A 22,599-nucleotide genomic window follows, 5' to 3' on the forward strand; every position below is an offset into this window, starting at 1 on the left:
TAACTTTACAATAGAGAATCCTGGCAAACATAGTCTTCACCAAGTGACAAAAGTCATCACTGATGAGACAAATCAGTATCAGGTGTATCCTGATATGTAACACTGAGATAAGCCCAGGCCACTGGGACATTCATGCTAAAAATGCCTACAATCATCAGGAAACACCAGATAAACTCAATTGAGGGCCATTCTACAAATGATGTGGCCTGTACTGTTCAAAAATGTCGTGGTCATCAAAGACAAGAACTCTGAGGAACTCTTTCAGATTGAAATAGAATGAAAAGAAATGACAGATCTATGATCTGATTATGAAGGATATTACTGGACCTATGAAGGATATTACTGGAACAATCAATGAAGAAGGAACAAAGCCTGTGCATTACATGATAATATCAAATCAATGTTAACTTCCTGACAGGAGAATGACTAAGTACTTGAGAAAAATACACTGAAGTCAACTAAGGGGAATGGGACCACATGTCCACAACTTACTCTCAAATGGTTCAGAAATGTTAACAACTGGGAAATCTGGGCAAAGGGTACACAGGCACTCTATGAACTCTTTCTACAAATTTTACATAAATATGAAATTATTTCCAAAACAGTTTAAAAAATAAATAAAAGAAGGGACATACCAAAATAGTTCTATGATATAGTCTTAAGTCATGCTGTAAATGAATTTAAACTCTTCTCTGAGGTGTAAATACTATTTCTACTTCATATGAGGACTCAACTCCCCATCCCTGTAGTGGACTCAGCTCCCCATCCCTGTAGTGCAGTGAGAAAGAAAAGAAAGAAAGAAAGAAAAGAAAGAAAAGAAAAAAAGAAAACAAAAGAAAAGAAAAGAAAAGAAAAGAAAGAAAAGAAAAGAAAAGAAAAGAAAAGAAAAGAAAAGAGAAAAGAAAGAAGGAAGGAAGGAAGGAAGGAAGGAAGGAAGGAAGGAAGGAAAGAAAGAAAGAAAGAAAGAAAGAAAGAAAGAAAGAAAGAAAGAAAGAAAGAAAGAAAGAAAGAGAGAGAGATTGTCTTTTCAATAAGTGGTGTTAACTGAACATCTATATATTAAAAAGAAGAAGAAAAATCATGAACCCTACCTCATATCACACATAAATCTCAGTTCTTGACAGACTCTAGATCTAAATTTTTAAAATAAATAAAACTTCTAAAAATATTACAAGATTATTTTCATGACTTTGTAGGAGAAAAAGTTGTCTTAAATAAGACACTAGCCATAAGGGAAAAGACTAATAAATTAGACTTAAATAAAGAATATCTGTTCATCAAAATATACTATTATGGAAAGATAGTTACAACACAAATATGTAACAAAAGATGTGAATCCAGAATATGTAGGAATCCCAAAGTCAATAAAAAATAGAAGAACATAAAAAACAGAAAATGCAGGGTTTTTTTAAACAGGAAAATTATTTCAACTGGCACTCTACAAGAGAGGAGTAATGCCAACAGCCAGATAAAAAGGTGCTCTCCATCCAGTAGTTAAGGAAATGAAAAAACTATACTGAATTCTACTATACACCAGAAGAATATCTAAAATTTTTAAAACTTAAGAGATCATATGTTGACAAGGATGCAGAGAGCTCTCATACACTGCTAGCAGGAAGGGAAAATTATAGTTTGACATGATGTATGTATGCATTTATTATGCGTATTTTTTTTTTCAAGTATAAACTTGAAAGGGGGAAAACTTTTTTTTTTTTTTTTTTTTTTGGAGACACAGGATTCCCTAAATTGGGGAGGGGCAAAAAGAGAGGGGGTTTTGCTATGTTGCCCAGGTTGGAGTGCAGTAGCTAAACACAAATGCAATCCCACTACTCTGATCTGCTCTGTTTCCAGCCTGGGCTGGTTCACCCCATCTTAGGCAACCTGGTGGTTCCCAGCTCCCAGGAGGTCGCTATATTGATGTGGAACTGAGTGCAGATGGGTGATCAGCAGAGCCACTACAGCCCAGAACTTCTGGGCTCACCTGGTCCTCCCGTCTCAGCCTCCCCGAGTATCTAGAACTACAGGCACATGCCAATTGTATGTCTCATGCATGTTTCGGAGTTTTATGGTTTTGTTTTGGGCTTTTTTTTTTTTTTTTTTTGGTCACCCTGACCCTTTCGTTGTTGAAATTAAAAAAAAAATAAAAGATATTTTAACACAATAGTGAATGTATAGGGTAAAGGCAAATAATAAAATTAATCTTAAATTAAGTTCCAAGCTGAATGTTTGGGCTTCCAAACTGGGTAATCCAAAACCACTTAAAAACGGGTATGTTCACAGTTTACAGCAATTGGCTTACCAAGTGAGAAAATGGTCAAAGTTTTTCCAGCTGAACTTCCAAGGAAATTCTCTCTTCAAGGACATACTTTGTTACTCTAATTCACTATGCAATCTGGCCAAAACTGAGTTTCCTGTGTTTAAGCCTCAATGGTTTTTTTTTTTTATCTTTCCCAATAAGTCTAGGAATAAAAGACTGTGATGTAAGAACAGCAGCTATGATACCTGTCTTTTGTGTATGCTGATGACTTCCTGTCTTAATTCATATTCTGATTTGATTTATGCATGAACACATGTGTGCCCCATAACCCAACAGTTCCAGTACTAGGTACATCCCCAACAAAAATGTATACAGACAAGAATGTTCACAACAGTTTTATTTCTCAAAGCTTGAAACTAGAAACAATCTAAATGTCCATCAACAGTATAATGAATAAATAAATTATGGTATATTCATGCAATGGAATACTATACAACAATGAAATACTATGCTGTTAAATACAACATGAATGAATCCCACAGATGTAACATTGAGAAAAATAAGCTATCACAAAAGAGCACTGTGCATGATTACAACAAGCAGGCACAAAGAATTTAAGACAGCAGAATAGTGGCTTCCTCAGAGTTGTTTAACCACTAGAAGTGGGCATGAGGGAGGCTTCTGGGGCACTAGTAAACCCTGTGGTACTAGTACAGTATTCACGGCACAAAACCCATCAAGGTTCTAAAATTATAATTTGTTCACATGTTGGTAGGCAATATTATACTCTATTTTCAAGACTTTACGGGCAGCCTGGGTAGCTCAGCGGTTTAGCACTGCCTTCAGCCAGGGCCTGATCCTGGAGACCCTGCATGGGATCGAGTCCCATGTCGGGTTTCCTGCATGAAGCTGCTTCTCCCTCTGCCTGTGTCTCTGCCTCTATGTCTCTCATGAATAAATAGAATCTTTAAAAAAAATTTTTTTAATAAAAAAAATAAAAATAAAACTTTACCTTCAAAAAACTACTCATTGTCCCAGCTCACTGCTACACTCAACAGCAGAAACTCATCTCTACTGGTCTTTCAGATTCTCCTGTTTCCTTCCCCATCTCCTTTGCTGGTTTACCCCCCATTATAATCTTCTAAAGTAGAACTGATGCAGAGATGGACACACCCTGCTCTTGCTTCACACTGTATACTCCAAACAGTTTGTTCTCTAACATGGCTTCAACCATTGGATCAGCAACACTTGTCCTGTTCCATTCCCACTACCATTCCCAATACTATCATAGAGCAGAGGGCGTATAGTACTTGATGCATAGGAGTTTATTTTCTTTACCCTAAACTATGGCAATAGTTCCCTAACTGATCTTCCTTTTAGTATTTTCCGCCTTCAATCCACATATCAAACCAAACTTCCTAAAATGCTGTTTTAAACACATCATCCACTAGCCTGTAAACATTAATCCCCTAAACCACTGATAAAATTTAATCTAAACCTGACATTCAAGTTCATCACAATTTACCCCTACTATATCTCCAGTCTTATCTCTTCCTAGTCACTTACCTGCTCTAATTAAAAACGACCACCAATTTTTTTTTTTTACCAAATCCATTGTCCACAGTCCTAATTCCAATGCCTTTCATCATAGTACTCCCTGACTAGAATATTCTTTCCTCGCCTCTATCTCTGTCTACTCTCCATTCAAGGACCGTATCTCCCCTCAACTACTCCCATCTATGTTTATCATTACTTATAATACTGATGGTTGCTATTATTCACTTGGTACTTAATCTTTACCATTGACTCATATGCTTTACGTATATAAATATAAAATCTTCAGAGAAAAGGATAGTGTTTTCTATCTCTTAAATATATAAAAGCAAGTGCTTATTAATACATAGAGGCAGTTGTGTGGTACTAACAATCAGTAATCTGAAGAGATTTTTTAAAATTATAAAAGGAGATAGCCTCTTACCAAATTCATATTGAATAGTGTTTTTCTTTATGTAATAATATTTGGTTTATTTAAGCTTACTTAATAAATACAAGAATCGGGCAGCCCCAGTGGCCCATCGGTTTAGCGCTGCCTTCAGCCCGGGGTGTGATCCTGGGGACCAGGATCAAGTCCCACATCGGGCTCCCTGCACAGAGAGCTTGCTTTTCTTTCTGCCTGTCTCTCTCTCCCTCTCTCTCTCTCTCTAATAAATAAATAACTAAATCTTTAAAAAAAAATACTAGAATCAGTTAAACAGAAGCAAAAGGATATTCATGGACTTTTGGAAAGAGCAGTCCTTGAAAGAACAGACTAGTTCTACTTAACACATGCCACAAGAGAAAGAAGCATCAGAATTGAGCATAAGCATGTGAACTCTAATTAAATAATTACAGAGTCCTTTCTGGCAGGAAAAAGTCTTTTTTTTTACTCCATTAAAAAATACCTAAAGCAATATTTGTCAGAAGGTAACCTCTTAAATTAATAAATTAATAAGTAAGTGGATGTAGGGCTAGTACTAAACTTACAGAATTTTCTTAACTTGATGTTATCAATTCATGTATTATGCCCAATATAGGTTAGCCTCTTCCAAATGGATAACTGCAAGTACAATGTTATTGGTAGTATATGCAACTGGAACAACTCTTTAAAATTAATCTTAGTAGATAAAAATTGGAAAACTCATTTACATAAATTTGAATGGTTCTATCAACCATTTCTACCATTTCTACAACCATTTCTACACCAATAAGCAAAATAAGATACTTAGGCCTAATTGTGTAATTTTTTTATTAAACTAAAATAAAGATGGGGCACCTACGTGGCTCAGGTGGTTAAGCGTCTGCCTTTGGCTCAAGTTATGATCCCAGGGTCCTGAAACTGAGCCTCACATCAGCCTTTCTACTCAGCAGGGGGCCTACTTCTCCCTGTCCCTGTCACTCCCCCATTTGTGCTCTATCCCTCCCTCCCTCCCTCCCTCTCTCTGTCAAATAAATAAAATCTTAAAAAATAAAATAAAATAACTAGTTTTCGTTTTTAAACTGCATATTTTTATATATTATATAAAAAGAGAAATTGATCATTTCTATCTTTACTTTAGAAAAAAAAAACTCAGTCATTGCAGCATTATTTACAATAGTCAAATTATGGAAGCAGCCTAAGTACCTATCCATAGATGAATGGATAAAGATGTGATATATATATATATATACACAAAAAAACATTAGTCATAAAAAGAATGAAATCTTGTCATGTGCAATGACATGGATGGAGCTAGAGAGAATTATGCTAAGCGAAATAAGTCAATCACAGAAAGACAAATACTGTATGATTTCACTCATGTAGAATACAAGAAACAAAACAAATGAACAAAGGGGAAAAAAAGAGAGACAAACCAAGAAATAGACTCTTAATTATAGAAAACAAACTGATGGCTACCAGAGGGGAGGTGAGTGGGGGGTGAGGGAAATAGGTGACAGGAATTAAAGAATACACTTATCAGGAAGAGCACTGAGTAATGTGTAGACTTTTTGAATCACTATACTGTACATCTGAAACTAATATAACACTGTACGTTAACTATACTGGAATTAAAATAAAAAACTTAAAAACTCAGTCAAACATTTTGTTCTTTGTATCTAAATATATTTTTGTCAACATCTAAAAAGTAAATAATGCATCTTTAGAGCATCCACAAAGCAAATTTTTAAAATAATTACAATTACCTGCCCCATTCTCTTATTTTGACTATAGTCAAATGGCCTGCTATAAAGAAAAGTACAGAAAACAGCATATACAGAACACAACAGAAGAAACGAGTCAGTGCCATACCTGGGTTATTATTAACATTACTTTTGGGTGGTTTCTGAACTGGTTTGGGAAGTGTAGATTCAGTCAAAGCTTTATTAGCAACAGCTTGTTGGGCCTTCTTTATACTGCTTCCTTCGGATTCCCATGTCTGCTCACCAAGACTCAGTTGCACTGAGAACATCTTCAAAAAACATAAAGAGACAAAGAAAACATTTAATTTTTTCAGGAAATAAAATATGGTGACTGAGAGAAAAAAAGATATACCACAGAATCAAAATTTTAGAGTTAGGGATGACCTTACAAGTTATTTATACAAAAATTGTATTCTACCTAGTGAAATAATTTTAAGAGATTGTACCAGATATTGTTCTATCCTACTCAAAGGCTTAGCAGCAATTCTCAGTGAACATTTTGGGTAGAATAAAGAAGAAATTACCTCCCTAAATAGAATCATATTGTTAATGTCATTCAAATAATCCTTATAAAGCAAAGTACAAAGAAGAGAAACTAAGAAAATCCACGAGGCCCTGTCTCTAACACTTATAAAATCTAATTCCTTAAATGTCATACTTAGTACAATCTAGTCAAAGAGTCAGGCAATCCTACCAAATATTATGTCACCAGGAAACTCTCAATCCTCTACAACCAACATTTAATCAGTCACCAAATTCTGTTAATTTTAACCTCAAAAATATTTCTCAAATCTCTCTCTAAAAAAAAAAAAGAAAGAAAAGAAACAAAACAAAACAAAACAAAAACTCTCAAATCCAATTTATCACCCCAACCAATGCCAGGTTAAAAACTTTTCACTGTTCCCATTGTGGCGTGGCACAAAAGTTCCACCTGTCCATCTTCATTTCATAACCACCCTTTCCCTTGTCATCCGAACATTCCATTCACACCATAATTTCCATGTGAACCCAAAACTTATTGTTCACCTTCTAAAATTGAGGATCAAGACAGAATACACAATGTTTTCCATAGACAGCTTACTACTTTGCAGGAATACAAAGCATTAACCCCAAGGTACTTTTAATTACAAGGAAATAAATGTACATTTAAGCAGGAAGGAGGTCAGGTAGAAAATTCCTTGACCAAGTGATTAAAGTTAGCATCATCAATAATCATACAAACTAACATCATTTACCTCCTGATATGATCCAACAAGAAGCATTTAGTATTCTCGGCCAAAAATGTTTAACCTGAACTAATCATAGGAGGAAAAACAGACAAACTAGATTATGGTATATTCTGTAAAACAAATGGTCTAAACTCTTCAAAAATGTCAATGTCACAAAAGAAAAAGAACATACCATAATCTAGATTTGTCTGGTTTTCCCCCTCCACGATTAATCTGTATGATTTAACCTTTCCTGCCTCCAACTTTTCTAGATGTCACCATTTTCCTAGGCTCACAGGCACCTTTGAATGGTCTTCCTTGTCTCCATTTCTCTCTCCGTTCTCACCTACATCCATTTATCAAACTACTGACTCAACTTCAAAAATAGTTTTCCGGTCTGGCCTCCTCACTTTATATACACTTTGCCTATATCTTAGCCAAGAATATCAACCTATCTCCCCTACACTACTATAAGACCATCCTAACATCATTCGCTTAACCTAAGACTTTCCCATTCAAACTATCCTTACCACCACAACATGAACATTCTATAAATTACAAATATATCTAAGTCAATCCTCTGCTTTTCTGAAACTTCTCTACAGGATTCCACTAGCTTATTGTACACCTAAAACTAATACAATGTTAAATGCCAATTATATCTCAATAAAACTGGAGAAAATAAAAAGAATCCCACTATAATAAAAATTTAATAATTTTAATAAGGAATCCTGGAAGACATTGTGAGTTTAAATGGTACCTTTACTATTTACAATGTGCAAAAGTTAGGAAAGCTACCTATTCCTGTTCCTTGTTTCTTTAATAAACCAGGACTAAAAAGAACACACAGGATTTTTGTGAAAATTAAAACAAAATGATGCAAATGCTCCCATTTAAAAGGTAGAGATTGTCAAATTCGATAAAAAAACAAATCCAACTACACACTACTTACAAGTAACGCACTTCAACTATAAAGACAATAGAAAAAAATGTATCATGTTAACATAAATTAATGAAAAATCAGAATGGCTATGTTAATATCAAACAAAGTAGATTTCGGAGTAAATATTAATGCCAGTGATAACAAAGGTCATTTCTTAAGGATAAAGGGGCCAATTAATCAAGAAGATGTAACAATATGGAATGTTCAGTCAACTAATACACAGCTTCAAAATATATGAAGCAAAAACTAATGGAAATGCAAAGAGAAGTAAAAAATCCAAAATTTACTAAGAAATTCAATGCCCCTTCTCCTCTTAATAAGTGATAGAACAATTAACAAGCAATCACAAAGAATATAGTAGACATAAACATACTATAAACCAACAAAACCTGACGGACATTTTTAGAACTCTCCACCCAAAAAGAACAGAAAATACACTTGTTCTCAATTTCTCAAAAAACATTCACCAAGAAAGAAGATATTCTGGACCATAAAACAAGTCTCAATAAATTCAAAGGATTCAATGATGCAAAGTATGTGCTCTGACCACAATGGAATTAAGTTAGAAACTAATAAGAGAAAAATCTCTGGAAAATCTACACACATTTGGAAACTAAATAATACATTTCTAAACAACTCATAAGTAAAAGACTAAATCAAAAGGGAAATTAGAAGGTATTTTAAACTGAATAAAAACGAAATACTAATCCTAGAAGGAAACAATAAAATAGTACATAGAACTAAGAGGAAATTTCAAGCACTGAATGCCAATTTTAGAAAGAAATAAGGTCCCAAATAAGTTAACTTCAGCTTCGATCTTAAGAAACTAGAAAAAAAAAAGAGCAAATTTTTCTCTTAGAAGAGAAGAACTCTTAGAAGTTACAGGGGCACCTGGGCGGCTTAGTCAGTTAAGCATCCAACTCTTGATTTCAGCTCAGGTCATGATTTCAAGGTTGTGGGATTGAGCCCCACATTGGGCTCTGTGCTCAGTGAGGAATCGGGATTCAGTTTAGGATTCTCTCTCTGCCTCCACCCCTCACGTGCACATGTGTACATGCACACACTCTAATAAGTAAATCTTTATTTTTAAAAATCTGAAATTAACAGGAAAAAAAGTAATAAAGTAAAAGCAAATATTAATGGAATAGAAAATAAAATCAATAAAACCAAGAGCTGCTTCTTTACAGAGATCAATAAAATTCATAAACCTACAGCCAGACTAATCTTGGGAGGTGGGGGAAGAGACGTAAATTACTAGTATCAGAAAATGAGAGAAATGACATCACTCTAGAGTCCTGAAGTATTAAAAAGATAACAAGGGGGTAGCCCTGGTGGCTCAAGCGGTTTAGCACCACCTTCAGCCCAGGGTGTGATCCTAGAGACCATGGGTCGAGTCCCATGTTGGGCTCCCTGCATGGAGCCTGCTTCTCCCTCTGCCAGTGTCTCTGCCTCTCTCTCTGTCTCTGTCTCTCTCTGCATCTCTCATGGATAAATAAAATCTTTAAAAAAAAAAAAAGATAACAAAGGAGTGTTTTTAACAACTTCATGGCAATAAACTCAACAATTTAAATTCTGTGAAAGAACACAATTACTAAAGCTCATTCAAGAACAAATAAGTAACCTGAATGTTATGTATGTTAAAGAAATTGAATCTGCAGTTTAAAATCTTTCCACAAAGAAAGCTCCAAGCCCATTGGTTTCAATGATAAATTCTACTAAATATTTAAGGAAGAAATAATACCAGTTCACACAAACTCTTCCTCAAAAAAGGTAAGACACTAGGGAAAACAATGCAAGTCAAAACTATCCACCAATATCTCTCATAAAGATAAAAGCTAAAAACCCTTCACAAATAAGGAATGCAAATCGGGGCAGCCACTCTGGAAAACAGTATGGAGGTTCCTCAAACATTTAAAAATACAGCTGCCCAATGATCCATTTTGTATTTACCCAGAGAATACAAAAATACTAATTCAAAAGGATACATGTACTCCAATGTTTATAGCAGCATTATCTACAATAACCAAATTTTGAAAACAAACTTTCCATCAACTGATAACTAGAGAAAGAAGATGTGGTTTAAAAAAAAAGAAGAAGAAGAAGAAGAAGACCCAGCTTCAAAATATATGAAGCAAAAACTCTGAACAGAAACTTGACAGGCCAGAAAAGAGTGGCACAATATATTCAACATGCTAAATGGGAAAAATCTGCCAAGATTTTTCTATCCAATGAATAGAATATTCAAGAAATATTAATAGCCAAGAATATTCTATCCAATGAGGCTATCATTCAGAATAGAAAGAAAGATAAAGACATACCCAGACAAACAAAGATTAAAGAAGTTCATGACCACTAAACCAGTGCTGCAAGCAATATTAACGGGAACTCTCTGAGTGGAAAGACCAAAAGTGACAAAGAAAGGAACAGAGAAAATCTCCAGAAACAATGACAAAACAAGTAATAAAATGGTATTAAATACATATCTGTCAATAATTACTTTGAAGGGAAATGGACTAAATGCTCCAATCAAAAGAGATAGGGTATCAGTATGGATAAAAAAAAACAAGACCCATCTATACACTGCCTACCAGAGACTCATTTTAAACCTAAAAGACACCTGCAGATTGAAAATGAAGGGATAGAGAAACATTTATCATGAAAATGGATACCAAAAGAAAGCTGGAGTAGCAATACTTATATCCGACAAACTTGACTTTAAGCCAAATATTGTAATGAGATGAAGAAGGGAACTATATCATAATAAAGTGGACTATCTAACAAGAAAATCTAACAACTGGAAACATTTATGCCCCCAACATGGAAGCACCCATAAAACAATAACAAACTCAAAAAAAATAAAAAAATAAAAAAACAATAACAAACATAAAGGAACTCAATACGAGAATAGTAAGGGACTTGAACACCCACTTACAGCAATGGACAGATCGTCTAAGAAAATCAACAAGGAAACAATGGCTTTGAATGACACACTGGACCAGATGGGACTTCACAGATAAATTCAGAACATTTCATCCTAAAGTTGCAGAATATATATTCAAGTGCACATGAAACATTCTCCAGTATAGATCACATGCTAGGTCAAAAAACAGGCCAACAAGTACAAAAAGACTGAGATCATACCATGCATATTTCCTGACCACAAAACTGAACCTTGAAATCAACCACAAGAAAAATTTGGAAAGACCACAAACACATGGAGGTTACACAACATGCTTCTAAACAATGAATGCGTCAATCAGGACATCAAAGAAGAAATTAAAAAAAAAAATACATGGAAACATGAAAATGAAAACACAATGGTCCAAAACATTTCAGATGCAGCAAAAGCAGTCCTAGGAGGGAAGTATATAGCAATACAGGCCTACCTCAAGAAGCAAGAAAAATCTAAAATACAGAGCCTAATCTTACACCTACAGGAGCTAGAAAAAGAACAAATGAAGCCTTAAAGCCAGCACAAGAAGAAAAATAATAAAGTTTAGAGCAAAAATAAATGATATAGAAATTTTTTTAAAAGCAATAGATCAATGAAACCAGAAGCTGGTTCTTTGAAAATATTAATAAAATTGATAAACAGCAGGCCAGAGTCATCAAAAAGGAAAAAAGACCTAAATAAAAATCACAAATGAGAGAAATCACAACCAACATCACAGAAATACAAGCAATTATAAAAGAATATTATGAAAAACTATATGCCAACAAAGTGGACAACCTGAAGAAATGAGTAAATTCCTAGAAACATATCAACTATCAAAATGGAAGAAACAGAAAACTTGAACTGATAACCAGCAAAGAAACTGAATTAGTAATAAAAAAATCTAACAAAAAAAAAGGTCCAGGGCCAGATGGCTCACAGGTGAATTCTACCAAACATCTAAAGAACATCAATACCAAAAAGTAAAAATAGAAAACTTCCAAACTCATTCTATGAGGCCAGCATCACTCTAATATTGAGACAAAGACTCCCCTAAAAAAGAGAACTACAAGCCAATTTGCCTTATGAACACAGATGCAAATATTCTCAATAGTAGCAAATCAAATCCAGCAGTACGTTAAAAGACTCATTCACCACGATCAAGTGGGATATAGTTCTGTTTGCAAGGGTGGTTCAATATTCACAAATCAATCAACATGATACACCACAACAATAAAAGGATAAAAGCCATATAATCCTTTCAACAGATGCAGAAAAAACATTTGATAAAGTACAACATCCATTCATGATAAAAGCACTCAACAAAGCAGGGTTAGAGGAAACACCATAAAGGTCATATACAAAAAAACCCACAGCCAATATCATCCTCACTAGGGAAAAATTGAGCTCATTTCTTCTGTGGTCAGCAACAAGACCGGAATGTCCACTCTCACCAGTGTTATTTAATATAGTACTGGAAGTCCTAGCCTCAGCAATCAGACAACACAAAGAAATAAAAGGTATGCAAATCAGCAAGTAAGAAGTCAAACTTTCACTATTTGCAGACGACTGACACTCTACATAGAAAACCCAAAAGACTTCACCACAGAATTGCTAGAACTGATATACAAATTCAGTAAAGTTGCACAATACAAAACCAATGTACAGAAATCTGTTGCATTTCTCTACATCAATGAAGCAGCAGCAGAAGAAATCAAGGAAACAATCCCATTTACAATTGCACCAAAAGCCATAAGATACCTAGAAATAAACCGGACCAAAGAGGTAAAAGATATGTACACTGAAAACTACGAACCACTGATAAGAAAAATTGAAGAGGACACAAAGAAATGGAAAAACATTCCATCCTTATGGACTGGAAGAACAAATACTGTTAAAATTATGTTATAGGGATCCCTGGGTGGCTCAGCAGTTTAGCATCTGCCTTCAGCCCAGGGCATGATCCTGGAGACCCGGGATAGAGTCACACGTCAGGCTCCCTGTGTGGAGCCTGCTTCTCCCTCTGCCTGTGTCTCTGCCTGTTTCTTTCTATGTCTCTCATGAATAAATCAATCTTTTAAAAAAAAATTATGTTTATAATTTTTTAACAACACATTTAATGCAATCCCTATCCAAGAAAACCCAGCATTTTTCACAGAGCTAGAACAAACAATCCTAAAATTTGTATGGAACCACAAAAGACCCTAAATGGCCAAAGAAACCTTGTAAAAGAAAAGCAAAGTTGGAGGCATCACAATTCCGGAGTTCAAGATATATTACAAAGCTGCAATAATCAAGATAGTATGGTACTGGCATAAAAACAGATCAACAAAACAGAATAGAAAACTCAGAAATGAACCCACAACTGTATGGTCAACTAATCTTTGACAAAGGAAAGAATATCCAATGGGAAAAAGACCATCTCTTCAACAAGTGGAGTTGGGAAAACTGGTCAACAACATGCAGAAGAATAAAAGTGGACCACTTTCTTACACTAAATACAAAAGTAAATTCAAAATGGATAAAAGACCTAACTGTGAGACAGGAAACCATCAAAAACCTAGAGGAGGACACAGGCAGTAACCTCTTTGACATCAATCGTTGTAACATCTCACTAGATGTATCTCCTGAGGCAATGGAAATAAAAGCAAAAATAAACTATTGGGACTTCATCAAAATAAAAACGTTCTGCACAATGAAGTAAACAGTCAACAAAACTGAAAGGTAAGATATGGAATGGGAGAAGATATTTGTAAATTGCATATCTAATAAAGGGTTAGTTTCCAAAATATATAAAGAACTTAAAAAACTCAACACACAAAAAACAAATCATCCAGTTAAAAATGAGCAAAAGATGATGAAGAGACATTTTTCCAAAGAAGACCTACAGATGGCCAACAGACACATGAAAAGATGCTCAACATCATTCATCATCAGGGAAATACAAATCAAAATCACAATAAAATATCATTTCACACCAGTGAGAAGGGCTAAAATGAACAACATGGTTAACAACAGGTGTTGGCAATGATGCAGAGAAAGGGAACCCTGTTACACTGTTGGGAATGCAAACTGGTGCAGCCACTCTCGAAAGCAGTATGGAGGATCCTCAAAAAGTTAAATATAGAACTACCCTACAATCCAGCAATTGCACTACTAGGTATTTACACAAATGATACAAAAATACTAATTCGAAGGGGTACAAACATCCCAGTGTTTACAGCAGCACTATCTATAATAGCCAAATCATGGTAAGAGCCCAAATAAATATTCATCAACTGATGAATGGATGAAGATGTGGAAGATACACACACATACACACACAGAATGGAATATAAAGCAGCCATAGAAAAAGAATGAGGGATCCCTGGGTGGCTCAGTGGTTTGGCACCTGCCTTTTGGCCCAGGGCACGGTCCTGAAGTCCTGGGATCGAGTGCCACGTCAGGCTCCCTGCATGGAGCCTGCTTCTCCCTCTGCCTGTGTCTCTGCCTCTCTCTTTCTGTGTCTATCATGAATAAATAAATAAATAAATCTAAAAAAAAAAAAAACAATGAAATCTTGCCATTTAACAAGAGTAGAGCTAGAAAGTATAATCCTAAGTGAAGTAAGAGAAAAGATAAATACTAAATTATTTCACTCGTGGAACTTAAGAAACAAAACAAATGAACAAAGGGGGGAAAAAAGAAAGAGGGAGTCAAACCAAGAAACAGACTCTCAACTATAGAAAACAAACTGATGGTTACCAGTGGGGAAGTAAGTGGGGAGATGGGTAAAAGGATTAAGGAGGACACTTGTAATGAGCACCAGGTGTTGTATGAGAGTGTTGAATCACTATATTGTACACCTGAAACTATTATTATGCTGTATGTTAACTAACTGGAATTTAAATAAAAGCTTTAAAAATATATTAACAAATGGAATCCATCATATAGAAATGAGCTAATACATTATAACCAAATGTTTTATCCTAGAAATGAAAGAGTACATTCTACATTTGAGAATCAATGTAATTCACAAAACTGAGATTAAAAACAGAAAAACCATATATTACCATCTCAATCAATGTAGAACTCCATGACAAAAATCAACATCTAGTCATTAAAAATTCTCGGTAATGTTATGTAGAAAGGAATTTCTTTGGTCTGTTTAAGGACAGCTACAGGGATCCCTGGGTGGCGCAGCAGTTTAGCGCCTGCCTTTGGCCCAGGGCGCGATCCTGGAGACCCGGGATCGAATCCCACGTCGGGCTCCCGGTGCATGGAGCCTGCTTCTCCCTCTGCCTGTGTCTCTGCCTCTCTCTCTCTCTCTCTCTGTGCGTGACTATCATAAGTAAATAAAAATTAAAAAAAATAAAATCTTTAAAAAAAAAAAAAAAAAGGACAGCTACAAAAAAGGTACATCTAACATCATAATTAATGGGGGGAACTTGAAATGATTGCCCATAAGATGAGGAGTAAGTTGAGAGACGTCTGCTCTCATCACTTCTATTCAACAATGCACTGTAAATTCTAGACAATGCAATCAGGCAAGAGAAATAAATAAAAGACATTAAGATTGGAAAGTAGGATTTAGGGGTGCCTGGGTGGTTCAGGGGTTGAGCGTCTGCCTTTGGCTTGGGTCGTGATCCCAGGGTCTTAGGATCGAGTCCCACATCAGGCTCCCCAGGGGGAGGCTGATTCTCCCTCTGCCTATGTCTCTGCCTCTGTGTCTTTCATGAAAAAATAAATAAAACCTTAAAAAAAATGTAGGATTTAAAATGGTCTTTATTCATAAATGACATGTAGAACCCCCAACAAACCCTAAAAAGGAATTTTTTTTAAAAGCTACTAGAACTGATGAGTTTATTAGTAAGACTAATACTTACAGAATACTACATCAATACACAAAAATTAGTGTATTTTATACAGTAGCAAAAATCAGTAAGAACAAGAAACTAAAAAAATAAAATAAAAAAACAAGAAACTGAAATTTAAAAAACATGACCACTGACAACAGCATCAAAAACATGAAATACTTGGGATGCCTGGGTGGCTTGACAGTTGGGTGGTTGGCTCAGAATGTGATCCCAGAGTTCTGGGGTGAAGTCCCACATCGGGCTTCCTGCATGGAGACTCTTCTCCCTCTGCCTATGTCTCTGCCTCTCTCTCTCTGTGTCTCTCATGAATGAATGAATGAATGAGTAAATAAATAAATAAATATAATCTTTTTAAAAAATGAAACACAAAAGACCTAAAATACTTGACTACTGAAAACTATAAATGTTGAGAGAAATTAAATAATATCTAAATAATCTAAATCTAAATCTATCTAAATAAATGAGAGATACTTTGTTCATGTGTTGGAAGGCTCAATTTTTCTACAATGTTAATTTGCCCCAAAGTGAGCTATAGATTCATGTCAGGCAGTTCTCTTCAAATCCCAGCACAGTGTTTTATAGAAAGGACAAGTTGACTTTAAATTCACATAAAAATGCAAAATAAAAGAGAACAAAATTAAAGGGCTACTATTACCAGATTTCAAAAATTATAAAGCTACTACAAAGGAAACAGCACAGCATTTGCATAAAGATGAGAAAATCAAGAGAACGAAAGAGACTTCAGAAATAAACATATACATGGATAGCTGATCTTTGACAAAGGTACACGGCAAAGAAAGGATAATCTCAACAACTGGACATCTATTTGCAAAAAAATAAATAAGCCTTGCTCCATATATCTCATATAACATACAAAAATTAACATAAAATGGCAATTAGATCTAAATCTAAGACATAAATGTATGATATAAATGTAAGACTTAAAGCAATAAAATATCTAGAGAAAACAGGAGAAAATCTTACATTCTTTGATGAGGCAAAGCTTTCTTAGACTTGAAACCAAAAGTACAACTACACAGGGAACAAATGGATAAATTGGCATTTATCAGTATTAACAACTACTGCTCTCTAAAGGCACTGTTAAAAAAAGAAAAGATAAACCATACAGTAGGAGGAAATAACTGCCAAACATTTATCTCATAAAGACTTGTATCCACAATACCCAAAGAGAGACATCAGAGAAGACACCAAAGTAGGAAGCTCCAATGACGGAAAAGTGCGTGTGATGTAGAAAATACTCAACAGATATTTTACCAAAGATTTTTTTAATCCTATATACTACTAACAAGCAATGATATAATTACCTGGGTACCCCCATCATCAATATAGTTGCTAGGAATTTATAAATCATCATTCCATGACACTACACTAGAACAGATATATTTCTCAAACTACAGATGAGAAAATTTTAAACTCTAAATTATTTGCTCAAGGCCACATGAGCTGGATAAAGCAGGCAAAGATAAGTTTGACAAATCTAGCTAGGATTAAAGGAAAAAAAGACTATTGGCTTCAAGGCCACTTGATGATACTGTCTCCCTCAGTAATATCTATTCCAAGGTAAACCTTCTCAGAGTACAGCTACTGGAGCTTTCTTAACACTCACCCATACTGACAACTATGCAAAATAAGGAAATAGAGGAAAAAGAAGAAAATACCATTTTTTGTTCTTTCTGGTTCTCTTTCTTATATTCTACATTATGACAGCCTTCTTCAGGGATTTGAAAAGTCAAAACAACAATGCATAAAAAAAAATGAACTGTCTTTAGGTACCTAGGAGATATAGTAATGTCACATCAATATAATCGTTACCAAATTACTTCAGAGTTCAACCTGAAAGTGATCAAAAAACAAAAGTGGGCAAGGAAAATGTTACAATTTTTTATTTAATAGTCACATGTTAAAAGTTGTCATAAATTGTTCAGATTCTATAAGGCTTGGTGTTGAGGAAAGAAGTATGTAAACATAAGATAGATCACTACTTCCCATCAACAAGTATGCATGAAAAGATAATTCTATACCACTCTGAGGAAATTATCTTATGTTTCTCAACTCTAGATGCAGATTTGAGTCATCTGAGAGCTTAAAAAAAATCCTAATGTCTAGGCCTCACCCAAGACCGATCAAATTAGAATCTCTGCAGGTAAGACTCAGGCATAAGCTTCCTTGGGGATTTCAATGAACAGTCAAGGTTGAGAACCACTACTCTAAGTGTTTGTGTATATGTAATATAAAAACATATATACATACCCAGTATGTAAACTGTCATGTAACTGATTATTCTCCCAAGAAAATAAATGAGTTGGAGCTAGGTTTAAATTATTCATGCCAGAGATAATAATTTATTTCATTAAAATACAGTGTATGTCTCCAAATCACTAATAGACATATATGAATGAAAATGATTTTGCTTTCCACAAAAGGGATCCATATCCAGCCAATTAATACTAACATTAATAATTAATATTAGACTCATAAATGTTTTATTTCATTCAAAAATGCTAATTATTCTACTACTCACTATTTTTAAAATGAGCTACAGGCTAACTAAGGTGGTCTATGACCAAAGTACCCAGAACAATAAGCACAATAAGGGTTGGCAAAGGGATCCCTAAATCTCCTTAAAAACTCAAGGGATTCCTGGGACTATCTAGAAATCTAAATGGACTACAACAAACCTGATCCATTAGAAAGGGAAACTGACGACATAGAAGAAAGGCAGAGGTAAGGAGGGAAGCAGAGGGAAAGTTGGAGGAATAGCCTTGAAAAAGTTAGAGGAGCTGGGATTTAGTACAGAAATAGAGGGGTTTGGCCCTACAGGCAGTCCATCCATAATGCAGAAGGGACAGCAGGGTTTAGATTTAGGTTGGGATCTGACCAAGCAAGTGTTAACCAAGGGGAGCAAGACTGCTGAGGGTATACACAAGGCAAATGGAATTTAAGCTGGATAAGAACCATGTGAGGACTGAGGGGAGCAAGAAATAGTAAAAGGGAGGTAGAAACAATGGATCTGTGGTGTGGAAGAACTACTGAAGTTAAACTAATAGAGGGAATGAACTAGAAAGTTAGGCAGTCTCAGAGAGAGATGAATCCTTGAGATTAAAATCATGGAGGGTCTTCCAGTTACTGGTTATGATAAAGTCAAGAATATGATCAAAGGAATGAGTGGATAGAGAAGAGTGGAAGCAAGATACCAACAGAAGTGCAAGAAACTGAAATGTCAGCATGTTGGAGCAATGATCTACTTAGTGAAATCACCAAAAATTAAAACATGATGAGTGAGAGTAAAAGTGAAGCATGAGAAATGTGATGGAATCACCCAGAGATCAACAAATGACTACCATGAGGTGATGTGGGATCAATCTATTAACATGAAATTCCACACTGGGGAGTCATCTCCAGGAAGAATTCTTGGAATTAGAACTGAGGAGCCAAGAAGACAGATCCTATAGGAACCATAAAAATACAGAAGAACAAAATACTAACCCTAAAAAAAAGCTCAGTCTAATACAATAGTGATGACCAACATATATCATGTACAGCACAGCAATGACTATACAGGAGGAAAGCAGGTACTGCTGAAGGCCCAGTGGATGGATCAGAGAAGATTCACAGAGGTTTAGAAGATGTGACATGTGAGCTGAGTTTCAAAAATGAGTAAGAATAAAAAGACCTTCAAGATGAAGAGACAGTACAATATAGGCAAAGCAGAGAGATGTAAAAAAAAACATGAAACATTCTAAAAAATACAAACAGTTCAACATGATTAAGGTCAGAAAGAGAATGAATATGAAATGAATATGGATTAATGGGTATAAAAGAGAGTCAGGATAAATGACCTAACAAGTAGACCAAGGCCACAACTTTTTTCTCTACACAAATAATGTTATGAACAAATTAAACCAGAAATCCTTCTTCAAGTCTCTAATAAGGAACAAAATTAACAGATTTCAATTTCATCTTATCTCCCTTACTTAGAAGGAAGTATTAGAAAACAATTCAATAATCCAATAGCCATTGCTTTATACAGATTAGTGAACTTTTAGAGAATCAATTGCTTCAACATAACAAAAATTTATGATCATTATCATAACCTCCAATCCAAGATTAAAAATGTACAATGGAAATTTGTGTACAACTGAGACTTTTTAAAACATATGAATAAGCTCAAACATAAATGAGTTAATTATAGACTTGTAACATGTATATATATAAACATATGTAGGAGGCTATATATAAATATAAGCTGCTTTTCCACTTAAGAGAACAATATTACAAATGAATGCATAAATAACAACAATACTGGTACACACAACTTTTATAAATAATGAAACTTATAATTCCATATCACACTGGAAAAGATGTCTCAGTAGGTAACTGTTGTTATATTTACTCTGTGTTCATTTTTACATTAGCAGTTATAATTTAATGGAAAAAACACTGCTCTTGGGAGCCAAAAAACACATATTCAAGTGCTGGCACAGGCACTTATGAGCTATTATTAAGCAAGTCACTGAATTTTTTTTTTTTTTTTTTTTTGTCACTGAACTTTTCATTTTCAGTGCCTGAGTTAATTTACAAAACAGAAATCAAAATCCACATTTCATGATTTGTTAAAGTTTTTCTGAAGTACTATACCTAAAGGAGCTTTGTAAACCATGATGAGCTATAAAATTGTTTAGTTACAGACTTGTAAATATTATTAATATAAAACTAAAAGCCTGCAGGTAATCTGCTGCCCCTCCCCACACACACAATGAAGCACAATTAAAACCTGAGATGATAAATCTGATAGACTTTGATAAGTATGTCTCACCACCTCTCTTCATAACCTTACCTTCGAATGAGCAGGCCCTCTTTCTTTCAGAAGTTTATACTGGGGTTGGACTCTATTGAAACGGGCTAACTCATTTACCAGACACATTGGAGTTTTCTCTTTGGGGTTTGCCATTTTATCTTGGAGAGAAGCTGTAAATAAAAAGGCTGTAAAGTTTTTGTGAAGAATTACTTTACAAAATGGAAGAAAAGCTACTTTTGACTTTTTTAGATTGAAGTTAGATTGAAAATTTGGATTAAATTATTTTCATGAATTTTATATAAAAAAATTCAAATCCTCTAAAGTCTTCCATTACATGCAACAGAAATACGTATCACATTTTAAACAATAAATTAAGGTAATTTTTTTCCCTAAGTACTTAAGTTGTTCTCTATACATTTTTTGATAACAGCATGCTTAAAGATTTTTAAATAATATGATTATAATAACTTTTAGCTTATAACTTTCCTCTGAAAAAATTTTAGCATAAACACAAAATTCTCCTGATTCTTATTACTGTAAAAACTAAATTCTGACTGGGGCACCTGGGCGGCTCAGTGGTCGAGCATCTGCCTTTGGCTCAGGGCGTGATCCTGGGATTCTGGGATCTACCTATGTCTCTGTGTGTCTCTCTCTCATGAATAAATAAATTCTTTAAAAAAAAAAACTAAATTCTGTCTACCTATTTTATCATTTGATCTTTCTTTTTCTTCTAATTTTGAGGCAGCATATTAATTGGAAGAGCTCTAGACTTGGGAATCAAGTCTAAGCTCGTACTTGCTCTGCCAACTACTATTTCTTAGTAACTTCCTTTTTTGTTTTTTTAACAAAATTTTAAAAGAAGTAGAAAGTATAATTAAACAAATGTTCATGTTCTTACCACCTAGAACTGAAATTAGTATTTTCCATGTTTAAGTCTTATTAAGAAAAAGTATTATATTCCAGTTAAGTTCCCTTTATACTTTCTAGAAACCACTACTATTTGAATTTAGAATATATTCCTCTGGAATATTTTAAAATACATTTATATGCATATATGTATATCCATGAAAAAATACACAGTCTTGAGATATACATGGTTTTGTAGCCACATTAATAGTAATATTAAAAAGATATAATTTTCACGACTTACTCTCTTCACTCTTCATTATGTTTTTTATGTTATAACTTACATAGACCCATTGCATTACTTTTAACTGCTGTACAATTTCCATCACAATACCGTATCAGTTTTCTAATCCACTCCCCTACTGATAGACATTTAGGTTCTTTCAATTCCTTACTCTTATGAATCAAAACACACTGTCAAATGGCACTTAGAATGATTGTACCAAATTACCTTCCTCAAGCAGTACAAGAATTACCACTTTCCTTCAGCCCTGAAAATATGGTCAGGTATTTTAATTGTTGACAATCTGATGTTTGTTTGACAAATGGTATCCCACTATTAGTTTTGGTTTTCCCCACTATTATTTTAATTTGCGTTCCCATTCTCCTACTGAGGCTAATCACCTCATGTTATCAATCATTTGGGTTCCTTCTTTGGGAACAGCTCTTGTCCTTCTTTCTATTGATTATTTTATGTATTATATTTATCACTTTTTCTTTTGTAGTCTGTGCTTGCCATGTCTTGTTCAAGAAATTCTTCCCTAATCTGCAAGGTCTTAGTGATTTTTACTTAACTAAGCCTTCTATGTTTTATCCTTAAGATAAGGATAATAAATCTATCCTACTTATTAACTCACAGGTTGTTTTGAGGTTAAGATTTTTAAGAAACATCTTAAAACCTAAGCATAAAACATGCAAGTGGTTTACTTTCTGCTTATTTAAACTAGTCACAATGTGTGGA

General features: G+C 34.5%; 1 protein-coding gene across 13 annotated transcripts in view; it reads right to left on the bottom strand.

The window, feature by feature from the left end:
• STAU2 (staufen double-stranded RNA binding protein 2) overlaps window positions 1-22,599 on the bottom strand; it is a 296,823-nt gene that overhangs the window by 237,867 nt on the left and 36,357 nt on the right. For 6 of the 13 annotated variants that reach the window (XM_038579532.1, XM_038579540.1, XM_038579533.1 and 3 more), the window contains 2 exons: window positions 20,772-20,917; window positions 6,084-6,243 (listed from right to left, as the gene is read on the bottom strand). In XM_038579532.1, the coding sequence (XP_038435460.1) occupies window positions 6,084-6,243; window positions 20,772-20,917 (306 nt within the window). Of the gene's footprint in view, window positions 1-6,083; window positions 6,244-20,771; window positions 20,918-22,599 lie in introns of those variants that run through there. The other 7 variants (XM_038579537.1, XM_038579534.1, XM_038579538.1 and 4 more) reach the window with 2 other exon arrangements.

Source organism: Canis lupus, chromosome 29, assembly GCF_011100685.1.
Source record: "Canis lupus familiaris isolate Mischka breed German Shepherd chromosome 29, alternate assembly UU_Cfam_GSD_1.0, whole genome shotgun sequence".
NCBI lineage: Eukaryota > Metazoa > Chordata > Mammalia > Carnivora > Canidae > Canis > Canis lupus.